Source organism: Mandrillus leucophaeus, unplaced genomic scaffold (genome assembly GCF_000951045.1).
Source record: "Mandrillus leucophaeus isolate KB7577 unplaced genomic scaffold, Mleu.le_1.0 Scaffold1063, whole genome shotgun sequence".
NCBI lineage: Eukaryota > Metazoa > Chordata > Mammalia > Primates > Cercopithecidae > Mandrillus > Mandrillus leucophaeus.
In genome coordinates, this window is record NW_012098799.1 from 134,546 (window position 1) to 157,106 (window position 22,561).

General features: G+C 33.7%; 1 protein-coding gene across 3 annotated transcripts in view; it reads left to right on the top strand.

Moving 5' to 3' along the window:
* HTR2C (5-hydroxytryptamine (serotonin) receptor 2C, G protein-coupled) overlaps window positions 1-22,561 on the top strand; it is a 306,150-nt gene that overhangs the window by 108,782 nt on the left and 174,807 nt on the right. For 2 of the 3 annotated variants that reach the window (XM_011984374.1, XM_011984382.1), the window contains exon 3: window positions 21,550-21,663. In XM_011984374.1, the coding sequence (XP_011839764.1) occupies window positions 21,629-21,663 (35 nt within the window). In that variant the 5' untranslated portion in view covers window positions 21,550-21,628. Of the gene's footprint in view, window positions 1-17,466; window positions 17,559-21,549; window positions 21,664-22,561 lie in introns of all 3 variants that reach the window. The other variant, XM_011984367.1, reaches the window with a different exon arrangement.

A 22,561-nucleotide genomic window follows, 5' to 3' on the forward strand; every position in this document is an offset into this window, starting at 1 on the left:
AGGACTCTACCAGGTACTTTGACCAGGTATCAGGTGCATGATTTCATTTCTAATTTGCTTAACCATGATGCATGATGAATAACATATTTTGAACTCAGTATGTCTCCCAGGAGGCTATCCAGTGACTTATTCTCCTCAGGAGATTTAGCCCAACTATATTCACCGTCCTCTCTTCTGAGCCTGTGTTTGCTAAGAACACTCTCCGACAGTTCTTAATTTGTGGAGAAAATAATTCAGGTTAGAGAGTGGATAGCAATATTTTCTATGACTTTTTCACACTATGTTCTCAACCCCTTCTAGATAAATATTGCTTTTTATTTATATGTTGGTGCCCAGAAGTCTGCTCCTATGTGCCTGGCACATGAATGAGTGCAGAGACAGAATACTCCTTTACCATTTACCTGAGACCTTCAGGCCTCTTGTTGAGAGCTTCCTGTAAATATCCCTAGCGTGCTAAGATAATGAATACCTTTTCCAGCTAGCATTACCTGTTCATTTGCTTTTACTCAAATAAATGCTTCAATATCTGTGTTTACACTTTCGATGACTATTGAGATTATATCGGATTTATAGAAAAGTTTTTTCTTTCTTAACTTTCATTTAAGTTACAGCTATCTGGTTTTTTTTTTTTTTTTTTGAGATGAAGTCTTTCTGTCGCCCAGGCTGGAGTACAGTGGTGCCATCTCAGCTCATTGCAACCTCCACCTCCTGGGTTCAAGCGATTCTCCTGCCTCAGGCACCTGAGTAGCTGGAGTAGCTGGCTGGGACTAAAGATGCCTGCCAACTCTCACAGCTATTTTTTTTTTTTTTTTTTTTTTTTTTTGTTAGCAGAGACAGGGTTTCACCATGTTGGCCAGGCTGGTCTCAAACTCCTAACTTCAAGCGATCTGCCCATCTCAGCCTCCCATGGCGCTGGGATTACAAACGTGAGCCACCGTGTCCAAGCACAACAATCTGTTTCAAACCTCACTAGCAGCACAATGTCCTCTGTATTTCTAACCAATAATCTAAAAGTAACAGCTAGATTTTGATATTGGAGGATTGCAAAGAAGTAGAAAAGCTTTATTTTTTATTCTAATATTTTCAGCTATTTTCACAGTTTACCATTGAAACTTTAAAATCAAGGGGCAAAAGTTATTGACAATTTGCCTCCCTTTAGGTTTTCTCACGACAAGCAAGATTATAACTTCTGGCCTTTTAAAAATAAGAATGTGGTGACTACAGTCTCATCCCCTTAGGGAAATTTGTCATGCAAACTGATTATCTAACTTATTAAAGCTTGTAGAAATTTGGTATGTTTTTAACAACAATAAGTATTACTTGGTGAAGAAATTTTAAATGATGATATGATTCTTTCATTTTGTTAGAGACCCTAAAATGAACCTCAGAACAGAAGATATCCCAATTATTATATGATATGGGAACAAAAACATAGTGTTGGGCTTTCTCGGTTTTTTTTTTTTTTTTTTTTTTTTTTGGATATTGTTGATTCAGACTTTTTAGCTAAGACTAGGATTGGAAGGTTTAAAATACGTTTGGTTGTGTGTGAGTAGAGACAAGAAACAACAAAGAGGAAGAATGCTCTTCGGCTTTCTTAAGCTGAATACCTGCTTTTACTAAATAATCAACCCTCTGTCTTAAGGCTCTGTTTCAAATTTATCTTCAATGTCATCATGATTGTCTTCCTTTACCCTTACAAGTTCATTGTAATAAACACAAAAAAATTTATTACAAATATTGTATTACATAATTCCTAGCACCATGATATTTATTCACTGAAATCTTTTGAAGAGCTATGAATTTTTTAATAGCAGAATTTTAAAAACAACGATTTAAATATTTTCCCATTCAGTAGTAAACACTAGCTGGGAACCACCAATGCTGTGCAAATAGTAGCTACAGTGAGCAAATCATTCCTATGAGGTTTTGTGAGCTTTTCACTTGGTTAATTGAATAATAGAGTTATATGCTCACCCTGACCCTCCAAACTCAGTAGGAGAGTTAATATGGGGTCATTTATCTTGCACATTGCAAATATGAAATGCTATATAAATGCACAATTATAATAATGATGATGAGTTGTAGTGAGGCTTAATGTCATTGTCCCTATTTAAGTATAATTTAAGATTGGATTTAGCAAGCTTTCTTTTCGTTAACAACAGGAATCATATAGTCACACTGGGAAACAAATGAATGTCACTAATGAGACAGTTTTGTTCAAGTAGCATGCTTTCAATATATGAGTCAATTCCTCAAAGTCCTATAAATGAGCATGCTTTATATATTATTGAACAGCATTATATAGACATTAGTACTTTTCTCTGACTTCAAGCAAGACCATACATTAAGCATACCAGGAAAAAAATGAACATATATCTATTCTCCAAAGGCTTCAGTAAAGTTTGATTCACTGATATCTTTTATTAGCTACAACAGTCAGGTCACCCATCATCTCTGGCAATAAAGTGACCTTTAGGCTATGCCTATATCTGCTTTACCTTCCTTCTACCTCTACTTGCAAACAAAATTGTATATAATCAATAGCATGTACTGAGATGATGCTTCAAATTTACTGAGAAACCAAAAAGAGTATGTGGAAGAACAAAGGGAAGTCTTATATGTGTTACTTAAAAATCACAAAATTAAGTGTAGCAGTTACCTATAATATTTGAGTGTGGAAAATAAGATTAGAAACTCTAGAAACAAAGTTTTTCTTCAGTCAAAAAAGTCCACAAAGATGGACAGTAATAAAAGCAGGAGCAAAGCTGAATTAAAGTACACAGATAACAGGTTTTTTTTTTTCTTTTTTCATTTATTGAGTTGAAAGTCATTTTATTATGGGGGGGGAGGGAGGAGGGATGGCATTGGGAGTTATACCTGATGTAAATGACAAGTTGATGGGTGCTGACGAGTTGATGGGTGTGCAGCACACCAACATGGCACAAGTATACATATGTAACAAACCTGCACATTGTGCACATGTACCCTAGAACTTAAAGTATAATAATAAAAAAAAAAAGAAAGTCATTTTATTTTCATTGTTTGCTGGACTCTGTTAAGGATTTACAGGACAACAAGAGGGAAAAGAATCTTATAATCATTGACCAAACTATACAATGTTGATGATACTTATTGTTCATCTTTCTTCTATATTTTTCCATTATTAATTCTCTGTGGGCCCAGCATTTACCTCTTTATCGCATAAATCTTAAAGCAAAGAAAATAATGCTTATCTCATAGTAGTTGCTTATTAATGGATTTCTGTGAAGTTACACTGCAGGGAAAGGATTTAAAAAACATAATCCTGCTAGTCCTTTGAGCAGTTTAGAGCACAGGAGATATTTAAAGTTTTATAGCATTCTCCTGGGAAGCCATCAGCTCTTTGCCTTTTCTTACATTTAAGATTTTAATTGCCTCAGTGTTTCAATAACAATTACAGCCTATTCAGAAATTTCAGCCTATTCAGAAATTTCCTTTCCATGTTCTGACAGCTCTGCGTTTTAATTTCTGAGAAGTTTTCCTTAAGTAGGTAATATTTGTTAGCCAAAGTCTCAGAGGAATTTCAATCTGTACATTATGGAATAAATTTCCCATTTATCTGCTTTTGATCTATCAGTGTTTTGACTGATTGTGTATATTATGCAAGCAGAGCTTTCCAATGTTTCCTTTTTCTTTTATGCCACCAATCTAGCAATGCATTGACTTAATCACTTGACTTATTAGTTCACATTAATCCAAACAAAGTGTCTTCTGCTTTTTTGGCATACATTTAATTCCATTTCTATTCAGACTTGTTCAAATCCAATAAAGTTTTTCTATTAAGATGGATTGTGATGATGTGCAACTTCTGATTCTTTCCCAAACTTCTTTGTCCCTCAGAACATAACTTTAGAAAATTCTGAACCTGAGTCTCCCATATTTATTTAGGAGAATACGAGAAAAAATAAATAAAATGTAGACATTTCCTCAAATACATTCTCTTTGATCAGAAGAAACAGTTTTACCTAACAAAAAGAACCAGCTTTCACCTGCTACATCCTGCAGTTCTTCTGTTCTTCACCTGTTTTCTACGAATCATTTGACTGAGACTGTACTTTTTGCTTAAGCTATCGTCCTCATTACTTCTTCTTGTACCTCTTACATTAACTGTATTGACTAACAGTATTAGTTTTCTACTGCTGTGCAACAAATTGCCAAAAAACCAGCTGAATTCCTAAGCCTCTTTTTTCGCATTGAAACTAAATTTAAGTGCACATGACAAAGACACTAATGTGAAAAGGAGAATGGGATAAATTATTATTAAAAAGAACATGTAACTCACTTCAAATGTTATCTTAATCCCAATTTTGATAGATCAGTTTTGTAGAACATCAAAATTACAAATGGGTTTCCAAAAAGTGAAACGAAAGTGACTGCCTTTTCCAATCTGGTTAAAACAAAACAAAATGCATTAGTAGGTTTGGTCATAAATTTTGTAAGTTAAATTAATATTTTCCTTTAATGAAATAGAAGACATTTGAAAATAACATCATTTATTGAACAAAGTAAAAATAAGTACTCTTTGGTGAAACATTTCTGTGCATGCATGCGTGTGTGTGTGTGTGTGTGTGTGTGCGTGTGTTCTGGATTGCACAGTACAATACCTTTTCCATCCAGGTAGGAGCATTTTATTCTGTGTAAAACCCTCCACAACGTTCACCAGTATAAATGATCACTAATAGTAGTTATTGTGATAGTCACTAGATGGCAGCTTTAAAATGTGTGTTGCCTGAAATTAAAAGTGGCCACAGAAGGGAGTCTCTATATGAAGTATTAGAAATCTACCTCAATCACAATTCTTATGATTGCTCAACAATAAAACAAATATTAATGTGGTATAGTTCGTTAAACGTCCTTCAGTTTTCTTTTAGAAATATTTTTATAGATTTTTTTTTTTGCTTTAAGCTATGATTTTTTAATATACTCATCACACAACTATCGCTTTGCATCTACCAGACTTGAGACTGAAACGCAGTTATTTTTTCCAATAACGCTGTAGCCTAATGAAAACTTGGCACATCATACATCTTTCAGGTCCCTGTTAATTGTTAACTTCTTGAAGAAACCACATTTGACCAACCAATCAAAATTAAACTTCGATAGCTCCCTGCCCCTTCCCATCTTATCACTGGTCATAACCTCCAACAATATGGAATTGGTGTAATTATTTCTATAAGGCCTTTATTCTTCATACAAAAAGGATTGGTGTCAATATTGCCTAACACCATGTCACCAGCACCTAGCACAATGCCTGACACACAGAAGGCCCTCAGTTACGGTTTATTTGATAAATTAATGATGAATATCAGTATGAATTATTTTCTTTATTCCTCATTAAGTGTATTTTGTTAGAGACCTTGCTAACATGTAGGTTCATGTGAACTTTTTCTTACAGAGTGCCACGGCTAACGTGTCATCTCTGTCATTCACGTTACTGCCAATTTAATGGAAAGCAACCACACATAGTTATACTTTGAAAGTCTACCTCTACAACTTCACAATGACAATGTTGATTTTGAAAAACCTTTCCATAACTATAATTTTTATGGAAGAGGAGAAGAAATATGAAGCTGCTAGGCAATGTGTTCTTTCTTGCATCTGTATTTCTTATGATCATATGATTTTATATGACTGCCAGTTTCCTCATTAACATCAAAAATTGCTACCACAGGTATTAGCCTATTGCATTTCTTTTGATTCAGTTATAATATTTTTTGGCAAGGAAGGCATGAGTGTACAGATTTGAAAGAAAATATGAGCATAATAAATAGATCTCTTCATTTTGTATTGGCAGGTGATTTTGTACTCATTCATGTTCTTTTTCTTCTGTAATAACATAACAAGTGTAATGAAGCATTGAGTTATCCCTTAAAGTAGAATATGAATGATGCCTAACTGTAAATAGGGCTCACATGCCACTCAAAATCATTATGAATAGATGTGAAGGCACATAATTCCACCTGCCTTAATAAAAATATTAATTTAACTTACAAAATGTATGACCTCCAATAAAAAAGCATTATATCACGTTCTAAAGTTTGATGGAGATAATGCACCTTCCCTAATTCACTGGCTCTTCATTTTATTATTGCTATTTTGTTGAATAACAAATACAATGCTGAAAGAGAAGCCTCAAGGATGTTTTGCTGATGGGATTTGAATCAATATAATGGCTTTAAATGAATCTGACATGCTCATTTGTCCCACATCTACTTCTCCTGATTTTTCTGAACTTAAAAGTAAAAACGGCCCAGGTATTTGATTGTTTTATGTTCATTTCAAGACTTAAGAGTAAAAAAAATATGGTCTATAAAAATAGATTTGCATAAATACAATCTGCAGTCGGCTTCATTCTCTTTTTATAATGGGTTGGATCGTAGCACCATGTTCAGCTAAAATCTATTGCTTTTGGTAATCCAGTCAAGAGAGAAGTAGTAACCAACAATTACATATACATGACATATAATTTTATAAAATGAAAATACTACATGGTAATAGTTTAATGAATTACTTAAAAAAATTTAAGATTGTAAGGTTTGTCCAGATTTTTTTCCTGTAGTTTATTAAAAATAATGCAACAAAACAAAAAATTTCAATTACTATTGCATAAAGAGAGCAATTATAATCTGTCAATGACTACCAGCCAGCCATCTTAACATCAACTCAGAAAAAAATTCTAAAAACAAATTATTCTTATAACTTCAAGTAAAAAAATTCAAGAACTATTTTAAGTGCATACTATTTGTCTGCTTAGAAAATGGTAAAATGATAGGAACTTCTTAAAGGAATTTCTATTCAAAATATCATTGCAGACACTTAGATTAAATCAAGCTGGGCATGGTGGCACATGCCTGTAGTCCCAGCTACTTGAGAGACAGAGGTAAGAGGATGGCTTGAGCCCAGGAGATCAAGACTGCAGAGAGCTTTGATGGCACCATCGCACTCCAGCCTTTCTCAAAAATAAATACACAAATAAAATAAAAATTTTAAAAACCATGTTTATAAAGATGTATTACAAGCTCATTATTTAAATGAGACTATAAAACCTAAAGATGTAAACATCACTTTAAAAGCCTTCCTACTTTTTTCTTGACTGATTTGCCAAAAGCTGCAGATTTTAGCTGAGGATGGTGCTACAATTCAGCTTCTTTTAAAGATGAAGGTGACTAGAGAGGGTATTTATGCTGAACCTGTGACCAAAGAGCTATTTCTTCACTGTAAGAGATAATTTCTCCTTTTACAGGCCATTTATTCCATATTGCAATTTATGACTTAAGTAAGTGACTCTGTTTCTTTCCCTCTTCTTGTAAATTCTCAGAGTGGTTGTCAGTCCTTCTCATTTGAATATCATGGAAACTCTACCATTTCAATTTTAGTCCAGTGCGAATACAGTCGATTCAGTCCTTCTGATTTCAACTTTGCCTTTTATTCAAGGTAATACTATTTAGAAAAATGTATTATAACCAGTTTTACTTGGTTTGCCTCCCACTGTTATAGAAGCCAAAGTAAAAAATCCAGTTAAAGTAAATTTTTTCTGAGAGTTGTTTTGTTAAAAATATATTTTATCAGAGTTGCATATTAGTAAAGTAATCAATGTTAACTGTTTTCATAACCAGTCATGTCACTGTGAACATAATCTCAAAATAATCAGATAATTCTACTGGCTAATTTTATAAAATTCACTTACTCATAAAATCAACATACTCCTTTATTTTAGCATTTGCTAATCATGTAGATTTTTAAGAGCAATTTCACATACTATCAACTTTTTGGCCACATAGCAGATTAAACAAAGGCACAGAAAGATTAAATGAGTTACCCAAATATCATAGCTAAGAATTGAAAGTTGGACTCAATTTTCTGTCTTTGGACCCCAAAGTTCTATACTCCTTCAAATGCAGCATACTTATGTCTTCCATTAATGACAATTAAAGTCAACTTATTCCATTACTGTATGCATTTTAACCCGAAGGTTTAGAGACACAGTGTTGGTTTCCTGACTCAAAAGTTTTAGTATTGGCCTGGGGTGGTGGGTCACACCTGTAAATCTCAGCACAATTTTGGGAGGCCAAGATGGGAGGCTTGCTTGAGGCCAGGAGTTCAAGACCAGCCTAGGCTACATAACAAGACTCTGTAGCTAAAAATTTTTTAAAAAAAAAATCAGCCAGGCATAGTGATTCCTGCCTTCAGTCCTACCTACTAGGGAGGCTGAGGTGGGAGAATTGCTTGAGCCCAGGAATTCGAGGTTACAGTGAGTTATGATCGTGCCACTGCACTCCAGCTTGGGCGACCAAGAGAGACACTACATTTTTAAAAATTTTATTATTATGCAGCTTCATATGTAACGGACCAAAGACTTTCTCTGGTTACTTAACTATATGGCCTAGAGAGAAAAGGCATTCTTCGGCAAATCTTAAATGATAGTCGAATATATTATTACTTCAAAAATGTCAAGGCTTTCAAAACAACTAGTACAATTAAACAGTATTAGCAATATCAAAGGCAGTGCTATCTTGTGAATAACTTAGGTTGATCATAGTGAGCCACAGCTAAAAGCTATCTCCCATTATTAGAATGTACCCATAAATGTATTCTTCCACCTTTTTTAGATTTTCCTTTATAAAAGTCATTTCTGTGTTGTTGGATGCAGAGATACTCTTAATTACTATTTCTTTCTTGTTAATTTTGGCTTTCTTTTATCATTAATAAGCATCTTTCTTTTCAACTCTTATTTTTTAACTTCAAATTTATTTTGTCAGATATCAAGATTGCTATTTGAAACCTCCCTAGTCGATTATTATTCTGTCCAGAATTTTGTAAATTATATGAAATTCACAAACTATAGTAAAATAATGATCTAGGAATATTGGTTGATGGGATTATCTCTGTACTGCTTGTTTGAATAGAAAACTGGTATGTTTTTCTACAGAACAAAATTGCCATCTTTAAATTCTTACTCTGGTCATGGAAGTGTTAATTGTATCTAAAAATCACTTTGTTCCACTGCTATTGTTGTGAATAAATTAAACGATCAAGAAAGCAACTGTGAGATTTAACAAAGTTTTTGCATAAACAACTTATGTTTGAGAGTAGTCCTGCCAGCATATTCCTGCCAGAATTTGCCCTTGGAACAGCAGACATAACATAACCATGTGGTGCTTTCAGACATCCAGGATTTAATACCGATTTTAGGACAACGATTTCTTTGCCTTTCTTCCTTCTGTTATCTTCTTCCTTCTTTCCTTTTCTTATTCCTCTTCTCCTTCATTTGTTCCTTTCTTCATGTCTGCCTTTCTGCCTGAGTTCCTTCTTTGAATATTTGCAGAGCCAAGTGTTCAGAACTGCATTCCAAAGTAGCTTTCTACTGCATTTAATTTTGTAGTCTATGACTTTCCCTTCATTTTCTTTCACTTAAAGAGAGGCGATGAGACAGTGGTACTAACAGTTCTGCATAAACTAGTGAGACACTGATCATCCGTGACTCTTTGGGCTTTTTGCTGTCAGCAAGGCTCAGAATCAAAGGACTGAAAAAGAAACAGGAGACTGGCTTCTAATCTTGGCACTGACAAAAATTACCATAAGGACGTTGAACAAGTCATTTATCTCTTCTGGATCAGATTCCTTAACTATTAAAACAGAAAGTCGGAACTTTGCATGGTGGCACGTGCCTGTGGTCCCAGCTCCTCAGGAAGCTGAGATGGGAGAATGGCTTGAGCTCAGGAGTTCAATACCAACTGAGGCAACATAGTGCGACCTCTTCTCTAAACAGCAAAACTACACAAAGCAACAGAAAGTTGGATGGTCTTCAAGTACCCCTTTCAATACTGCTCATGAGAGTATGCTTATTAGACACAGAGATTGGCAGGTACACTGTTTAATGTGGAAAATTCTCTAGTTTCTTATAAAAATAAAAGAACCACTATAAGAGAGAGTGATCAGGAGTGAAAAAAATACAGATACTGGAGTGCAACACATCTAAAATTGAATCCTGCTCTGTAACTTATTAGTTGTATGTGGTAATTCAACATCTCATTTTATCTTTTAATCTGGTATTGCATTGTTTTCATAGTAAAGATTAAATGAGAAAAAAATAGAGTATTTCTCACATCACTTGGCATATAATAATAAATCAGCAAATGGAAACAATATTATGTATCTGTTTTTAATCGTTTTTCTTGTTGAGGCATTTCCACAGGAATAACTCAATTGAGAAGCTTTTTATTCTTTTTTCTATTTATCTTAGGGCAACAGATGGTGGCTTAGACAGTAACACTTCCCAGGGTATATCACAATGACAGATTCAGTGACATGAACTTTGTGAAGTCCTCTGCTAATAGCTTCTCTACTGCCAGCATGCAAGGTATCAAGCCAAAAGGTGTGTAGGAGGCTAATGACTACGTTTCCTCAAATATTGGCATGAGCTGGATACCTAATTCATGAGAGCAACTTCCCAATTTTTGGCAAGTTACCTGTGAAGACCATTTAGAATAATTTCTGGCTTTCTCTGAGTAGCAAGTGTTTTATGGAACCTGTAGAATTTTTCAAGCCTACCTAAAGTATAGGCAATATAATATGATTGGCTAGATTGTCTATGGAGGCACTATATTGCTAATTCTTTTATCTTTGGCTTTCATTTTACTTAGTTGCTTGCATATACGGATGGTTTTAATTTGGACCAAAATATTTTAGTAATTTAAAATAAGACTTTAAAACTTGAGGAATCTTTCATGATACAAAAACAACTGATTTTGTTTCAGTGCCCCAACACCAGCAGATGGTAGAAAAAATTAAGTATGAATAGAGAATAGTAGTGAATCTATAATCACAAATATGTTAGGCAGTAACCTTAAAGATTGAGATAGTTTGCTAAAGTAGCTTGCATAACTTTCATTATTTTACTTATAGAGCAGATATATAAAATCTTGAAAACATTTAAAAATTATACTAATTTATTTTATCATAAATTCTTACTTAAAAAAAATTGATAATGAATGGAGAGAACAAGAATGTAACCTCTACATGGGCAGAGGTCTTTGCTTTATTCACTCGTATATCCCTAGTATCTAGAACATTAGAAAGCACATACTTGGCATTAAATAAATGCATTGAATAAATGAACAATGCCTCGATGAAAACATAAACTCTTTGCTAATACTGCCTTCCTAAATGTGCTTTTTAAAAAAATCACTTAAACATGCTTTCAGAATCTAAATACTGCCATTTATTAGAAAAAAATAGCTTAACCTCTTTGAACTTCACTATTTCTTTTTCTGTAATATGCATTTCCGTTAACACGAGGTAAAACTAACTTTTATCACAGTGCCTGGAACAAAGTAGGTGGTCATTAACTGTTTGTGAATTTTGTTTCATAAACACAATACCTGCATTTAAAAAAATAGGGTCATATAACTTTAACCTAGGAATTGTTATTTATAAAAGAAGATTTATATCAATTATTTATATCAATAAAAAAATCATATCAGTTGTTATTTACAAAAGAAAATAATAGCTCTTTCTGACAGTTTTTAAAATGTAGCAATAGAAGAAGCAAGGTTGCCTATGATTTACTACTTAAGAACAAATGCTCATGATGATGCATATAATCTATTTTTGTTAAGCAAATGCATAATTTAGTCAGCATCATATGCAGTTTTGAAAAGTAAAGCATTATTACTTAGATGTCATTTCTTTGATCTCATGAAATATAGAATCCCTGGAATGAGAGAAAAGAATAAAATATTCTCTTTAACATATTTCTCTGCATAATATGAAAGATCTGTAAAATCACCTGAAAGGCAGAGGTGTTACACTATACCTCAGTGGTGATTTGCACCAAATACATTGTCTTTCATAAATTTGCTGAGCAAACAGAGATTCCCAATGAGAAATGAATACTTTAATCAATGCAACTTTTCAACCTATTTAGTCCCTGATATTGAAAAATTATACCCAGTCATGCAGGATGGAACCAATTTTGAATTTACAGAGAAACTCATAACAAATTTAAATACCATAATACGCGTATTATATCTGCAGCTGTCAGAAAACTTTATTTACAGTCAGTTGCCTTTCTCTGAATAATCATATTGTTGTCCTGAGAGATATTTAAGACCTTTGACAAATAAGAGATATGGCCTACATTTAGTGAATCATCATCATTGCACCTCCCCAGGGAGAGCTTAGATGAGAGAACTCATGTTGTCATCAGTTGTTGTTAAGTGGAAGGGATGCAACGGATCCAACGACTTTAATAAATTGTTATTGGAAATGTGGTTTACCCAAAGGCTATTTTTCTCAAAATGTATTATCATAACATCCACTGGAGAGAAAGTCATCAAAGACGAAAGATGTCTGTATCATTTTATATGATCAACAAAGACTAATTTTTTACTACTGAAAAGACATCATCCTTGGCCGGGTGTAGTGGCTCACGCCTGTAATCCCAGCACTTTGGGAGGCTGAGGCGGGTGGATCACGAGGTCAGAAGTTTGAGACCATCCTGCCTAACACGGTGAAACCCTGTCTCTACTAAAAATACAAAAAAATTAGCTGGGCGTGGTAGTCCCCGCTACTCGGGAGGCTGAGGCAGGAGAATGACATGAACCCGGGAGGCGGAGCTTGCAGTGAGCTGAGATCTCGCCACTGCACTCCAGCCTGGGCAAGAGAGTGAGACTCCACCAAAAAAAAAAAAAAAAAAACATGCTCATTATTTTAGGAGATAATTAAAATAATGTTTTTGTTTCTTTTTGTTTTTAACAACTGGACTGGTGACGTATAAAATGCTAAAAATAAAAACTGAATTGAGTATAAAATGCTAAAAATAAAAACTGAATTGAGTATAAAATAATGGAGTCTTCTATCTTTGACAAAACTTTATATTTTTCATTCTATGTAATCTAAAAGCATATCTCATTTGTAGTTATAATTTATTTTTAAAAACTTTCAAACATAAACAGTCATAGAGTCAACAGTACAGTGATCCACCATAACACCATCATCCAGATTCAATAATTATTAAAATTTTGCAACCAATCTATCCCTTTCTCATTCCCATTCTCTTTGTTGAATTATTTAAAATCATTTCACATTGCTTCAGTATCTATTTCTAAAATTGTGGCTACATTACTGCAAAACCATGATGCAATTACCACCCCCCAAAATTTTAAGTCTAATTCCTTAATATAATCTAATACCCCAGTCCATATGCACATTTTCTTTATAGTCTCAGAAACATCTCATTTTTTTCTTTTTAAAATGTACTTTAATATTGGATAAAACTGTAGAACAACATGTTGATATTTTAGCAAAATTGCCTACAGTTGGTCTCTATTATAAAAGAAGTCTGTGTGATAGAAATTGTCTCCACGGCACTCAAGTGGGTGGAACAATCGTGACTGAATTCTATATATAGAATCTTTCAGTGAGATGTAAAAACAGATGTTGTATGAAGCATCTAATGTTTCATAAATGGGTTATTTCATCCAAATTTTCAGTGACCAATAGTTCATAGATTTTTTTTTATTAGGTAAACTACTTCTCCCTCTTGAAAAGCATGAAGGAAAATATTCAACATTCAAAGGGCTTTGAATTATCATGAAATGATTTATGAAACGATGGTGCTTTGGAGGGTGGTTGTAATAAAATGTGTGTAGTTGTAGCACTTTATTTTGATTCCTCACTCTCAAAACACATGCATACACACGTATACACACACACGCACACACACACACACACACACAGAGAGTCATGAGCAAAAGGATTTGAAGATTTGTTAGTTCGAACTTTCTGACAGGTTTTATTTTATAAACTGAGTTGTACAGGAGGTACTCTGAGAGGATAAATTGAAGAATTCTCCACAAATCTAATTAGAAAATTTAAAAAGTGAAAATATATTACACGTCATTTGTGGTCTGATATTTTACCTTTAATTACACTGAGGGGAGTTATAAAATAGGCATTTCAGTTTCGCTAAATATTGACACCATCTGATATAACATTTGTAGAACTGCGACAGGAAACACTATTTTCAAAGTTGTCAAACTGAAGCACTATTTTTCTCCATAAATAAACAAAATGGTAGAAGAGTACACAAAACAATAAACAGATTCTAGCTGAGAATTAAACCACTAAAGTAGAAGCCAAGTTTTAGATAGCTACAAAACTGGCCATTACTTCTTATACTTCACTTTTCTGTAAACTATTCTAGGCAGAAGATTTTTTAAAATAAGAAAATCGCCAATAAACAATTTTGTTTAACATTTTTATGAGTCTGTGTGGTCTCTTAACTCTTTAGGAATGAGAACCGTATTTAAGGATTCATTTAAGTAAGTAGATAAAGGCATGGTACAGAATACCTACATATTAATCTGTGGGATGTGTAGACTGAGTTATGAGAATACTCAAGTTATAAGTCACTTTTGCATTCCTTTCAAACAAAAGACTTTGTCAGATGAATGTTATGTTGTACATTTAATTAGCACTAGCAAGTATGATTTAATTGTAACCAAACTCAGCTATTTAGAAGTATCTTATTTGTAAAACAGTATAGAATAATGTCAACAATTTAGCAAGAAAACCCAAATCACAGCATGTCAGAGCAAAAACGGATAGAGGTCCTCTATGGCAACTTCTTTGTCATGGATGAAAACAGTGAGGCTCAAAAAGTTTCAGTGACATATCAAGTAAGTGATAAGAGTCAAGACTAGAACTCATGTCTCCTACTGCCCAGCCTAATGTCCTTTATGCTAACCACACATATTTAATGGCTGGGGTGTTGAATGATACTAGAATGAATTATACATTATATAAATTATTCATTATGCAAATTAATTTTTGTTGTTTTAGTTTTCTGTATTCATGACATATTTGAATTTAACACTGTTAATCTGGTACTTCTAGCTATTTCTACATTTTATGAGTTGTATACATTTTATATCAATGAGTTATAGAACAATAGCAGAAGTCACTTCTTTTTTCCAGATGGGACAGCAAAACCAGAAACTGACCCTTCAACTTTGAAGTAGCTTCTTGTTTGTTTCTTTCCCCTTCATATAGGATGTCTTGAAGCTGAGAACGAAGAGCTGTTGGAGAGACGAGGAGTTAAGAGTTCATTCGGCTGTCCAGATGTATCCAAGTATCCTGTGTTATTTGGCAATAAATACATCTGGGCAACTGACTGAACTTTTCGCTTTTCATGACTCAGCTGGAACCCTCCACAACCAGAAGAGCCTGTTATAAAGTGAAAAGTTTGTGATCTCTTAATCTAATGAAATGGGAAGTGGAACTGCTTGTGGGTGAAGAGACACCATTGTAAATGTAATTGGGAATGCGTTTTAGTATGCAACTAAATTGATTTTTAAGTGTCTTGACAAAAGATAAAGAGGATTTTTTTCTAGCTTGCAAAATTAAAATCAAATTAACAGAAAATTTTGATCTGCTTCCATCAGTGACAACTGTCGTGTACTTAACTCACCGGTATAAAATAACTATTTTATATCGTGATGGAGAGTAGCTGGCAAATGCTGGCAAATATTATTTGTGTATTACAATATTTAAAAGATATCTAACCTCAAGCTATGGCTATGTACATGAATCTATCTAATGTATTTCCCCCAATTACTCTTTATCTCATGATGCAATTTCATTTTATTCACAGCCATTATCACTATTTGAAATTATCCTACCTCTTTGTTTAAATGTTTATTTTCTGTATCTCCAGCTAGAATGTAAGCTCCATTGGAGCAGGTGCCTTGTCTGCCTTGTTTACTACTACAAGCCCAGCATCTGGCATAGTGCCTGGCACATAATAAGTAATCAATAAATATTTGAATATATGAAACTACTATTATACAGCTTTTGGTCCTGCAGATCAGTTGGAGTTGGTCTCCAACACAGAGATTTAACATATGGTTTGCTCCATTAGCTCTGCTCTTTGAAAGCCTTCAGTTTATTGTGCCATGTGCATACTAATGCTGAGATAATTCCCATATAGTTCTGCTACCACCTATGGAGAAAGCAGTTTCAAATTGCTGGGCATTCTGCCCACTAAGGCACATTCTCTCCATGTTTGTTACTATTATCGTAGAGCGATTTGCAATAGCTACTTTAAGTCTATCAATGGGGAAGTGTATGTTTTTAAAGTATTATTTTATGTAATTGGAATAGGTCTAGCTGTGAAAAACATAATTTTATATGCTGTAGATTTTGAGTTAACTGTTGTGTGAATTCGCACATAATTTAACAATAATCACGCTCATGGAACATGTTAAACACAAGCAGAGGTATTTAGTAAATACAAATGAGGAGAAAAAATTCCAAGTATAGGGGGAACAGGTAAATCTGTTTAAATAACTACTTAACATTATCCTGGAGGAAAGAGAATAAAGGTAATGAGCCTAGACTTGGATTCAAATTGAATAATCACTCGTGGAGGAGTAGTCTTTAATTTCATTGATGATAATAACTGAAAAACTGTCTATCAAAATAATAAAAATTATCTGATTTGACTATAGTTAGCAAAGGTGAGTTTTTAGTATGACAAATGTATGATTTATTAGAAAATCACTAGAGTACATTTGAAGTTGAAAGGAAAATTTCCTACAGCATTCATTAGTCCTAAGGATAATTTTTGAATTAAATGAGTTCCCCTAAAATTATTATAAATCTGTGCCACATTAATATAATCTTCCCAGGACTAATCTGAACATTTATGGCTAATTCATTTTTGATTTAGCCATCTGCTAAAAGCTCAGTGGGTATAATAACTAGAGGGATAATATTTGAATTATGAGTCATAATTTCTGAACACTGAAAATTGATAAAAATCAAACATCTATTTTATTATTTATTTAATTTTTAAATGATTTGTTATAAAAAGTCAGACAGAAATGATCTAGTTGACTATATTCTGCAATTTTTTTTTTTTTGTTTTTTGTTTGAGACAGGGTCTGTTGCCCTAGCTGGAGTGCAGTGATGTGATCAGGGCTCACTGCAGCCTCGACCACCTGAGTTCAAGGGATCCTCCCACCTCAGCCTCTCAAGTAGCTGGGACCAGAGGCACACACCACCACATCTGCCTAATTTTGTGTATTTTTTGTAGACATGGGGTTTTGTCATTTTGCTCAGGCTGGTTTTGAACTCCTGAGCTCAAGCAATCCACCCACTCCAGCCTCCCAAAGTGCTGGGATTATAGGCGTGAGCCATCACATCTGGCCTATTCTACAATTTAAAAAAATTTAGTGTGAAATTTAGTCTTTCAGTTTGACAGAAAATATGCTGCATCATTATAATGTGCTAATGGAATTTCCAGAAATCTAGTGTAAACTGTATCTTTTCATGGGTTAATCTAGACTCTCCATTTTCTGTTAAAACACGAGTAGAAATGCTGGCATTTTTTTTTTAAGAGTCGTCAATATTATATTCAACCAGGTCTGGGAAAGAAAGAATAAAAAGTAGTGTGAGAACAGAAAATGTGATTGAAACACGATCAATCTTTCTTCAGTGCCAAAGGGTAGATAAAGGTAATGGTAAAAATGAATTATAAATGGTTAGCTTTAGAGGATGCAAGGCAAGGGTTTTCAATAAAGTTGTAAGCTTCTGTCCTCTCCAAGCACAATTTGGGCAAAACCAGAGCTCTTCCTTTATTCTTAGATAGTATCTTTTGACTTCACACCTTAAATCTCCTACCTTCCCATCAGTCAGCCAATTACTTTGTACCCAGGACTTGGCTCAGGATTGTGGATGTTACATGGAAAGTACATATATATGGCTCCTCTGCTCAAAAATTTGCCTTTAGTATTAATACAACACGTTTAAAAGGCCTTGGTGGTGCCAGCTTTTGTGCCCCACAGTGTTTTGTTTTCTTTGATTTTGTTAATATTTTTTGAGACAGGGTCTCACTGTGTCACTCAGACTGGAGTGCAGTGGTGTGATCACGGCTCACTGCAGCCGCCACCTCCTGGCCTCAAGCCATCCTCCCACCTCAGTCCCCAAGCCCACCCCACAGTAGCTGGGACTACAGGGCCGCACCATCACATGGGGTTGATTTTTTTGCAGAGATGGCGTCTTGCTATGTCCCACAGTTCTTAACTTATTTTTTAATTACTTTTGCTTCCAAGATGATTATTGATGATGACTTCTAAGTATTTCTGTGAGTGATACTGATTCTGATAGTTTGCAATTTATTTCCAAATGTCCAGTGGAGATTCGATTTTGGTTCAGTTGTCTTGGAGTGTTCACACTATTTTGGATGACATATGCTGTATGACACATGGCATATAGCCATATGAGCATAGATTTCATAGGCATGAATTAAATATAATACTCATGGTATGGATTCATACTTAATTAAATTTTCACATTAATTGAGGTTATTCTGCAATATCTTGTGTAAAATTGTACTATTGAAAATTATGTGAAAACTAGTGTTTCTCCCCCATTTGTCTTAGCAACTGTAGTTACTGTTATGGATGCCTGAAAATTTTACAGTGCTTTAGAGAGGGCATGAAAAGGTCTGTGATTTATACTGTAGAAAGGATTGAGAGATTGGTCTGAATGTGTATTTAGTGATTAGTGATCCTGATCTTATTTCCATGATTTAATCTGTGATTTTCTCTTCATACTTGATACAGCTAATTGGTTTTAGGTTAATGAATCTTTTCCTGGACATGAAATTATATGTATGACTACACAAACACATAAACACATAAATATTACATATTATAAAGTTGGTTATAATTATAAATTATATTATTAATGTAATTATAATTATAAATGATATTACTAATGTAATTACAATTGTAAATTATTAAACCTAGTTTCTAGGTGAATATTATAAAGTCCCATTACAAATTAGTCAATTATTCCATCAATTATCTCACAAGTGATTTTTTTAAAATTTTACAAAACACAAGCCTTCCCAAATTTGAAAACTTAGATTTATAAGTATTCTTTTGTGTTCACGAAACTTTAAAAGTTCTGTTACACAGATCAGAAAGTTCCATATATGCAGATCAGAAAGTTTCATTAGAGTTGTTTCCCTATGGTTTTCAATTTCTTTTATTGGTTGATCTTATCCAAGACTTAAGAAGTTTTGCATCACCTTCACTTTTAGTAGAATTACTCACAGAACATTTCTTACTGCAAAATATCATCATCACAGTGGTCTGGCCACTTGGGGAAACATGTAAGATAACATAATTTACTTTACATAATTCATATAATTTATTCTTATCACACCATGTTCCTAAACTCTTACCACCAGTTCAGGGGTATTTTCTATCATGTCTAGTCAGTGTTCATGCAAATTTTAACAGCATGGGGAGACATGATTTTGCCTACAAGTCATTTTAGTTAATAAATTGGAAATCTATATACATTTTTTTTGTGATTATTACTCATTCTTCTCAATAAAATTGGAACTTAAAAAATAAATATTTGATGTTTAATCTTTCTGCTTATATTTCTCAGGAATATACACGCAACAAGCATAACAAAGCTGGCTAATTTTTAAAGGAGTATAATATTTTGAATAACAGTAATGGAATTCATCCATAACTAAAAATGTGGCTAATAAAGTGCTTCATGAGATGGTTATTGTATCATCTTGTTTTGTTATACTCTATTGAAGCACAGCATATTTTACTCTATCTTTGTACCTTTAAAAATTATACTAATATTTGGATACATAAAAATAAATATTGAAAACCATTTTAATACGTTTGGCATAAGGAAAAGGGAAGAATTTTGATATTTATTGAGGGCTAAGAATCAGGATGGGACCTTTTGGTTTCCCTTACCATTTTTTCAGACCTTCCAGAGAAAGAGATGTCTGTGTTGTCTGGTAAAATTTATGAGACAGAATTGGCCTGACTAATGGTCAGGGTGATATCTCTCTCTCTCTCTCTCTCTCTCTCTCTCTCTCTCTTTCTCTCTCTCTCTCTCTGTCAGAATATTTTGAGTTCCTAGATATTGGAAAGCCACATTTTATGTATTACTGTAGTAAGGGGATGATTTTGAGATTGATTTTTGTGTAGGTAGCACTGATAGAACTGACAAATGAGAGCTAAGGGATGAAGAAGGGAGAAAATATTAAATATGTGTCTTGAGTGACAAGGATCATGCTATTAAATGAGATGGGAAACATAGGGAGCTGTGATTTGTTCTCATTAAATTTTACTTCCAGATTTCTAGAAGGAGCTGGAAGCACACTAAAGAAAGCTTATCAAGTCTTATCAAGACAGATTTTCATGATCATATTTATTTTAAATATTTATAAAGTAGACAAAACAGATGATCTTTCAGTGTTATTCCATGTTCTCAAGCTATTCAATTATCTGTCTTTCTCACCCCCTCTCTCTCACATTCACACACATACCCCTAAATTCTTCTCACTGATAGCCCAGTGCATGTGAATTTAGCAGTGTCATGATCCTGACTCTTAAATAGCTTTGTAATATCAGAAAAGAATACAGTTAGATGTTTGGTGTGGGTACACAAAATCCTAAATCGAAAATGTAGGAGAGAGATTCTTAGCAAATTTGCATCCAGTTTACTTTTTGCCAATACTTTAACATACCAAATATAGTTAGTGCTAAATGATGAATCATCCACTATGTAAATATTTGGTTGGGTTTGATGCAGCAAATAACTCTTTAAAAAATAACCTACAGAAATAAAAGATATTCACTCTGAAATTCTTTGAAAAGTTGTTTGATTTTTCATGTTTTCTGCCTACTACTTTAGAAGATGTATTGTTACTTGTTAATCGAGAAAAGAAACTAAAGATTTTTGTTTCAATAGCCTAGTGCAACTAATATTTAGTTTGTAATTTTCAGTATTATGTCATGTGCTCTTTCTGTAATATATCATCTGTTGGCTACTAACTGATCAGTACTAGAGTGGTTGCTATATTTAATATAGTAAATTTAATCAATTCATTTATTTAGTATAAACCTGTTGCTGCCCTCTGGAGAATGTTGTTGGTTAATGCAAAAGTATAAAGAGAACTATGTAATTGCAGGTTTCTTCACTTTGAAGCAATCAAAACTAGAAATATATAAAATGTGTTCAGTTTATAGAGTGTCTAAAACTTGCTTTGGTTTTCCATGTTGCTATAAGATGAAACCTTTTTATTTTAGATATGCTATTTAATTATTGGATCACATATTTTCTCCCAATGGTTTGCAAATTAAGAAGAGTATATTATTAATTTTTTTTTCAAAACATTGATTTGAAGCCATTTGTACTCCAAGAGGGGGAAATATGGTATAAGCCATGTATAAATAAAACATATATGGGGAATTTTTAAAAACTGTAATGATAAATAATTTAAAAATCTGCTCTCTTTGCTATATTTTATCACTTACATAGTATAACATGCTTACCTGTTTGCTGAATTAAGTAATAACTGTTTCTTATCACTATTAAGTGCATTTAAGTTTATTAATTGGTTACTATGCAAGTTATTTGGACATTTAACTGATTTTCTCTTTCCCCTTTTTTTCTCCCCAGAAAGGATGATATGATGAACCTAACCTGTTAATTTCCTCTTCTCAATTTTGAACTTTGGTTGCTTAAGACTGAAGCAATCATGGTGAACCTGAGGAACGCGGTGCATTCATTCCTGTAAGGATGTTACTACTTATTATTTTAATAAAAAGATAATTTTGCTTGGTAGCTTGCTCAACATGTTAAAAAAAAATGCTTCTGTATGACCAGTTATATTTGCCTCAATCTGCATAAATGGCTTGCATCCCAAAAGACTAATATTATGGGTGTCTCCTATTCAAAAATAATTAATGAGAAAAAATAATTTGGACTCTAATTAAGCACTACAGCTCATGTATTTAAACAAGTAATATGGTGATAATGCCCTAAATTCAAATAATCTCAATGTTCATGGTTACTTTTTCCGCAGGTAAAACTTAGAAAGGAAAAAGTTTCTTTTCTTTTCTTTCTTGCATGAATTGAACAGTTAAGAGAATGAAATGCCTCTGGTTTTGTGAAGAATAGTTGAGGTAGCAAAAGAAAAGGTCAGAAGTTAGGGGGTAGGGCTTGGTGATGTAGCTGGGTGGGAAAAACCAATGTCATCCTCAGAAGTCTTGATGCAGTGACCCAGTTGCAGCCAATAGTATACAACATAAAGGGTGTAGGTAAAGATACAGGAGATTCAAATAAAAAGCAATTCTAAATTTGATCTAATCCAGGTATACCTTCCTTTTACATAATAAAATGTTGGAGTAGTTTCTTCCAAACCTGCTTTTTGAGGAACGGGGCATAGAAAAAAAAGATCCAAATCTATGTAAACTCCGTTCGGTGTAGTTGAGAAACCCAAACCTCCCAGCTCCTAGGTAGTCTCCTTTATGATTCTAGTAAAAGACCTCACCCAGGAAAAGTTTACTGTGTGGTGGAGATATGAAGTTCAACAACACTGGATCCTCTGCATGTGCATCACCGTGGCCCATCTTGAGTGTCATTGTTGTGATGATAGTTTCAAGTATGGAAGAGTCCAAGAGAACTAGAG